Source organism: Antrostomus carolinensis, unplaced genomic scaffold (genome assembly GCF_000700745.2).
Source record: "Antrostomus carolinensis isolate BGI_N321 unplaced genomic scaffold, ASM70074v2 scaffold34797, whole genome shotgun sequence".
NCBI lineage: Eukaryota > Metazoa > Chordata > Aves > Caprimulgiformes > Caprimulgidae > Antrostomus > Antrostomus carolinensis.
In genome coordinates this window covers 1-7106 of record NW_010326004.1, presented here as the reverse complement: position 1 = coordinate 7106, position 7106 = coordinate 1, and the positions used below count along the sequence as shown (strand labels likewise).

The 7106-nt window shown below is 53.7% G+C and overlaps 1 protein-coding gene across 1 annotated transcript in view; it reads left to right on the top strand.

The window, feature by feature from the left end:
• The window catches only part of SETDB1 (SET domain bifurcated histone lysine methyltransferase 1), a 16555-nt gene extending 11755 nt beyond the window's left edge, over positions 1–4800 (top strand). The window contains exons 16-22 of the mRNA XM_010171446.2: positions 668–1213; positions 1905–1923; positions 2155–2287; positions 2739–2904; positions 3347–3558; positions 4014–4102; positions 4683–4800. Coding sequence (XP_010169748.1) covers positions 668–1213; positions 1905–1923; positions 2155–2287; positions 2739–2904; positions 3347–3558; positions 4014–4102; positions 4683–4800 — 1283 coding nt within the window. The remainder of the gene's footprint in view (positions 1–667; positions 1214–1904; positions 1924–2154; positions 2288–2738; positions 2905–3346; positions 3559–4013; positions 4103–4682) is intronic.
• Positions 4801–7106: the final 2306 nt, after the last annotated feature.

Here is a 7106-nt window from a genome sequence, read left to right as displayed (position 1 = left end):
CGCTCTTCCTGTGCTTGCAAAGCGGACAGGAAAGTAGAAACTTAGATGATGAACTTGCAGCACTTTGATTTCCTGGTCGATGCCCCTCCCTTGCCCGTCTCCGAACCAAAACACTGCAGAAACCAGGGTGGCTGCAGTACCAGCCTCAAGTGCTGGGATCCCCAGAGCTGTTTCTGCACACGGAGGGTGGATCAGCACGTACCTCCTTCCTGTTGCCATCGAACCGGTCGCTGGGACAGGGGCACAAACCAGTAAAATGCAGAAGTTGCGCAGCCTGGTTGCGTTAACGCCGAAATGAAACTCACTGCGGGCGCTGCCTGAGCTCTGCTGCACCTTCTTGGTTTCTTGCCCTTCGTGTTGCCTCAGTGCTACAGCCTCACCTCCAGAGGAAACACAGCCACCCTGGTTGAGTTGCTCTTTATAGAGATTTCCTTGGTGGAAGCCTGGACATTAGCAAGGACCCACTTTAGATCAGCCACATGCTTCAGATTTTCATCACCTGGGGTGTCAGGGTGATGATGTGTTGTCCTTTCCCAGCCCGGCTTTGGAATAAGGTGGTGTCAGTCCTGTTTGTTCCTCACTGAGCCTTTGGGGAGGATAAAATTTATGGGGTAGGAACGTCATCCCTGGAAAATTCACATTTAGTTTTCTATTTCCCCACCCTCAGGGAAAATTCTGACGGATGACTTTGCTGACAAGGAGGGGTTAGAGATGGGTGATGAATATTTTGCAAACCTGGATCACATTGAGAGCGTGGAGAACTTCAAGGAGGGCTACGAGAGCGATGCAAAATGCTCGTCTGACAGCAGCGGGGTGGACCTCAAGGACGAAGAGGAGGAAAACACAGGCACTGAGGAGCAGGAGGAGTCCAACGAGGACAGCTCTGATGACAACTTCTGCAAGGATGAGGACTTCAGCACCAGCTTGGTGTGGCGCAGCTACGCCACGCGACGGCAGACCCGGGGCCAGAAGGAGAACGGGCTGTCAGAGACGGCCTCCAAGGACTCGGGGCTCACCCGGCAAATCAGCCACGATGAGACGGCAGTGGCTGCCTCCTGCAAGCTGCCGGTGTCAGAGGAGACCTCCAAGAACAAAGTGGCCTCGTGGCTCAGCTCCAACAGCATGTCTGACGGCTTCCAGGACAACGACAGCGCCTCTTCCTTCAAGCTGAGTGAAGGCAGCGAAGCCAAGGCCACCAAAACAGAGCTTTCTGGTGAGAGAGAGAAAACCTGTGCTTCTGCCCTGAGCGACCTGGATGGAGAGTCCAAGGCATTGAAGAAAGATGTAAGGGAGGGCTGGGGGATGGGGAGATGGGGACTGTCCCCTGCCTTGAGGACATGGATGAGGAGATGGAGACACGGAGATGTGCCTCAGCTGTGCTCTTGTTCAGGTGGCATCTCTACCCAGACAACACGACCATGGTGCTGTTTGGTGTCCTCTTGTCGCTTACTCGGCCTTTGCCCACTGTGGTGGGGTAGGGAGGTGCCTTTTCCCCTTCCTGGGGGAAGTTGTGGCACAAAGAAGTCGCTCAGCACGAGTTGAGCTGAACATCCCTCCTGCCCTGGGCTCCACATGCCTCAGAGAGGGAGTCACCTCCTGCCTGGTACCCGAGGTGGGGTGGAGAACGTTCAGGGGACAGCAGGGAGGTGGAGGTGGCCTCTGTCCACCCCCTGCTCTGGACTCAGAGACCCAGTGGGTGGGATGTGGAGAGTGGGAGACCTGTGGTCATCACTTGGCCCTTCTGGAGCACCCACTGGACTGGGTGTCACACTGAGCGATGGGGACAGCCGGCGTCTAACTCCCAGGCTGCTGTGTGGGGAACATTTCCACGGCAGGGCTGGAGAGTGCTCCCAAAGGGAGGGATTTTAATCCTCTGTGCTTCTCCTCTCTGCAGGAACCTGAAGATCCAAGCAAACTGCCGGGGTAAGGTTCCTGAAATTGTATTTTCCTACTTTTTGATTCCAAATTTGCCTCTGAATGAGCTGCAGCTCCAGGGCTGCCCCTTAACTCTCTTCATGGTGCTGCCAGAGTGAGCTGGGAGGTGGGGAGGGTTTGGGCTCGGAGAGTCTTGTCCAGTTCTCAGCTCTCCTCAGCTGCTCTTGGACAATCTCCCTGGAGATACACGTGTGACCTGTCCTTGTCCTCACCCGGCAGATTAAGCGAGTTGGGAAGGATGTACGGCTACAACCCGAGCCCTCCCAAACTGGAAGGGATCCGGAGGCCGACGAGCAAGACCGCTCTGCTGCAGAGCAGGCGCCATTCTCTCGCCACGCAGCCCACCGCCGACGTACGCAGTGATCCTTCAGGCTTCAGACGTAGGCTGGAAGGGGTGGGTCTGCTTCCACCTCAACTCCAAACTGGTTTGATGAAGATCTCAAACCTTCCCTTTGGATTCTTTCTGTGCCATTTTTCCTTCCCAATTTGAGCACCAATACAGGGCTTGTGATTCGTAGTTGTGATTTCCTGGGGGGGCTCCTGATTTTCTTCAGCCAGTGGAGGTCGTTCATGGTTCTGAAAGCCCAAAAAGAGGACAGGGTGGTCTTTGGGTCATTGTTTTAGTGGGATGTAGCACCTTGGTTCATAGACCCAGCACACCAGGGACCCTTTGCTCCACAGAGCTGGGTCTAGAAGCCATCCTGGGGGAAAAAAGGGAGCCCTGAAGGTGGCTTGGAAAGCTCTGGAGCGATGCTCTCCCCTGACCCAAGCTGCGCTCAGGAGCTGGTAACATTTTTCCACAGGACGTGCTGACCCTGTCAAGCAGCACAGACAGCGACGGGGAGAACGGGCAGGCAGCAGCAGGACAGGCACAGGGCACCACCAACGACAGCGATGACATCCAGACCATTTCCTCGGGCTCTGAGGAGGAGGAAGGGGAAGACAAGAAAAACCCCTCGTCTGGGTCAGGTGAGAATTGCTGCTGGGGGAGGAATGAGGGCTGAGCGCAGAAAGTACAGAGATACAGCAAGAAATTTTGGCCAGAAACCGCCGGGAAAGGCTGATGGGGATGGAGCAGCTGTGAGCGCAGCACATCCTGCTCCTGCTCTGAGCTTTGTCTAAAGCTTCCCCGTGTGTGGCTGGAGACTCACCTGCAAAACCCAGTCCTCCAGCGCTGGGTATTTGTGGATATCTCAGAAAATAACTATGAGGCTTCTTGTGGTGGGTCTCCAGGCTCATGTGGAGAGCTGGGAGGTTCCCAGGAGCCATCCCAGGGTGGTGCTTTAGATCTGAGCTGCATCCCTAAGGGATTTCTTACCCCTGGGTGAAAGAAGAGAGTGTCTTGGGCCAGCAGCTCTCCTGTGGGGTTCCTCGAGGGAACACGGCAGCGTTTGCTCCTCTGGTGTGGCAGGTCCTGTGAAGAGGCAGGTGGCAGTGAAATCCACCCGTGGCTTCGCCCTGAAATCAACTCACGGGATCGCCATCAAATCAACCAACATGGCAGCGGCCGACAAGGGCGAGAGCGCGCCCGTCCGCAGAACCACCCGCCAGTTCTACGATGGAGAGGAGTCCTGTTATATCATTGACGCCAAACTGGAAGGGAACCTGGGCCGGTACCTCAACGTGAGTCACTGCCCTTGGCTGGGGGACAAAAGGGGAATGTCCTTTGGCAGCTGAAAAAGGGAAAGGGATCTATTTGGGGTGACCTGTCCTTTCCACGGGCCTGTTCCTCCCCAAGACTAGATAAATAGAGTAAAAAAAATAAATGGGAAAAGAGCAGGAGTGGGAGGATGATCCACCCCCCTCGAGTGGAATAAGGCAGCTGCCTGGCGAGCGGGATGGCCGAGTCAGTCCTTCCAGCAACCGTTACCTTTGGGAGCGCAGATCTGGTGACTCAGGGCGGGTGGAGCAGGCAGGGGAGGGAGCGTGTCCTGTCTCAGCAGCCTGACGCTGGGCGCAGGAGACGAATCAGGAACGCTGGGGTGTTGAGAAAGGCTCACCAGTGTTTACCGCTGGTTAATTCGCATCCCTCCTGACAGGAACTGGCTCACTGCGTGTGTCTCTGCTTCTCTTTACAGCACAGCTGCAGCCCCAACCTCTTCGTGCAGAATGTTTTTGTGGACACGCACGATCTTCGCTTCCCCTGGGTCGCCTTTTTCGCCAGCAAGTGAGTTGTGATGTGCTTGGGGAAGAGCTGCCAGTTCACAGGGCTTAATTGGACCCCACTCCTTGGCCAGGGCTGGATTGTTTCCTACTCCTCACACCCTCAGTCACTGGTTTCACACCAGCCTGAGCAGGGAGAAGCGCGGAGATGAGTTGGGTGAGGAACTCCCTCCTGTGCTGGAGATTCTGGAGCCATTTACATCAGTTTTAGACCTTTCCAAAGGGGAAGAGTACAGCCCAGAGCAGCCGGCTGCCCAGCTTGAGCCACAAACCTCACAGGCAGCAGCACCGGGCAGTGGTGAATCCCAGCCACGTGCTTCTGGGCACCGCGAGCGCAGCGTCTCCTCTCTGAAGCCCCACAGGAGTGATTCATCGGGGAACTTTGTCCCTTTGCTCACTGCAGAGCCAAGGGCAGCTGCGCCGGCTGCTTCGCCCTCACCCCAGGGGAAGCTGGACCGCGCCAGCCCAGCCCGAGAGGTCGTGCGTGAGCGTGGCTCTCTGCTAGCAGGAGGTCTGGCTTATCCTCCTTTTTGGAACAGCCTCTCCTCCCAGCCTGTGCTTTTTTTGTTCCCTTTCCTTCGCAGGAGGATACGAGCCGGCACAGAGCTGACCTGGGATTACAACTATGAAGTGGGGAGCGTGGAAGGCAAAGAGCTGCTGTGCTGCTGCGGGGCCATCGAGTGCCGAGGGCGGCTGCTGTGAGCCCACCCGTGCTCCGACCAGATCCCTCCTGACCACAGGCTTGGTGCTGACTTGCCCTTTGTGAGGGTCAAGTTTCTTCTCAAGAACTTGTTTAATAATAACTGTTACGAAGCTGAGTACAGCAGCAGCTTCGAGTTCTCCCGTTCACTTGAAAATTACAGCGGCAGATGGACACGGAAGAGAAATGTAACCTGGCACGTGGGCCACGCTGCGCTGGGCGGGTGGTGCCCATCCCGATGCCACCCACAACCTTGACTTCTGCGTCCTGGGGGCTCCAGTCACCCTGTGAGAGGACAATCCCTCCCTCAGCTCCACGGGAAAGGCTGTTAGACAAACTGTTACCTGCCAAGCTGTTACCAGTCGCGCTCCTGACAAGCAGCAGTCCCCGCTCTCTTCCAGCTCTTCACCAAATTTAAGATGTGAAGCTCACGCTGGTGTTCCCGACGGTTTTTCCAGCTGGAAACACTTCACCAAGACTCCAGGGAAGTGCTTCACGGTTGGGATTGAGCTATTGAGCTGCTGATGTCCCTGTGGCCTTGGGACCGGGCTGGGAGGGAGCGATAGTGGAGATCAACCCAGTAAGGGTGGACCAATCTGGATTTATAGAGGGGACGTGAATTTAAGTGGCGGGGGGGAGAAAAAGAAGAAAAAAAGGATCTGTCCTCAACTGTGAGACGTTGTAGACTCTTTTCATTGTTAAAAAGCAATAAAGTATGGTTTTTTTCTATTAAAAAAAAAAATGCTCTGAGCTTTAGACACAGAAAAAAAGCCCCAAACAGAGCAGGGTCAGGATTTAACCACCTCATCATCCTTGTCTCTGCAGGAAAACTGCCAGAGGCAGATGGGCTGAGACAGGTTGTGATGGGCACAGGGAGGGCAGGGAGCTCCCGCGGGTGATTTCACCGTGAGCAAAACAAATACTCATCAAATCCTCCCCCTGTTCAAGCAAAAGAGAAGCTGGTTGGAAGGAGAAGCTGCTTAAAAGTTTCTTGCTTAAGGAAGAGATTTGCTGCCGCTTACCTTCTCCCACCAGCTGAGGATCCAACCTCAAAACAGGGAGTTTGGGTTAAAATGCTGCCCTGACAGTGACTCAATCAAACCAAACTCCATCTGGGGGGGGCAGGGAAGGGCAGAGCTGGCACAGGCAGCTGGGGAGGGTGGAGCAGCCGCCTGCCAGCCTGGGCCGGCTGCCGGACACGGCACCAACCCAAGGACAGCTCCACAAGTAAAACTCACCCTTATTATTTATATTTTTTTCCAGTGCTAAATTTCAAGTGTTGGGGGTTTCCCTTTTTTCCCCCTTTTTTTTGGGTGGGGGGGGGGGGGCAGGGCTTGTACCTGCACAGCCCAAGGGTCACTAAACCACAGCAAACATGAGCTAAAAGAGGCTGATTTTTTACAAACTGGACTCAAATATCACATCACCCACCAGCTGAAATGCAAAATCCCCCCCCAAGCTGGAGCAGCAAAACGTGGGTTTAATTTAACAATTCTTATTAAACCCCAACAAAAAAATTGTGGGTTTAACAATTTAATAATTAGAAGAAAACAAAATTAAAATAGTAATGATTGATAATAATAATTAATAATAATAAACACACTCCCATCCTTCAGGCACCCAAACCAACACCAGCGCCCAGTTCTCCCATCCTTCCGGCCCCCAAACCAACACCAGCCCCCAGTTCTGCAACTAAGCACCCACACCAAGGAAGCTGGTTTTTTCCCCCCCCCCCATGCTTAATAATCTTTTTTATAAAAAAAAGAAAACAAAACAAAAAGAAAAAAAAAAAATCCACCTTTCTAGGGCCTCCACCAGCTCCAGTTCCATCCTCAGCAGCCACCTGAATAGCAGCTTTGTCACCCCCGCAGGGCGAGGGCGGCCGCTCCGCTGGCAGCCTGGCCAGGGCTCCTCGGGTGGCTGAAGCCCACGCTCCAGGCTGGTTCTGAAGACGTGAAAAAACTTTCAGGGGGACAAAAAAAAAATATATAAAAATATCAAAAAATCCTCAAACCTGCCCACTTTGAGCACTGCCTGTACCCCCCAAACCCCCACAGGAGCCAGGGCTGCTGTGCCAGCCATAGAAGATCCCCAAGCCCTTTATTTTTATTTTTTTTTACTGAAGTTTATTAGTTTTTAACTTTTAATATATATCAAATTTTATTTATTTAAAAAAAAAAAAAAACAAAACAAAACAAAACAACAAAACATTTTGGTCTGACGTTGGTTAATGGTCCTTTTCCCCCCACCCCTCTACGCTGGGAGGTCTCACCACATCCCGGGTGGATGCAGGAGGCAGAGCCAAGCC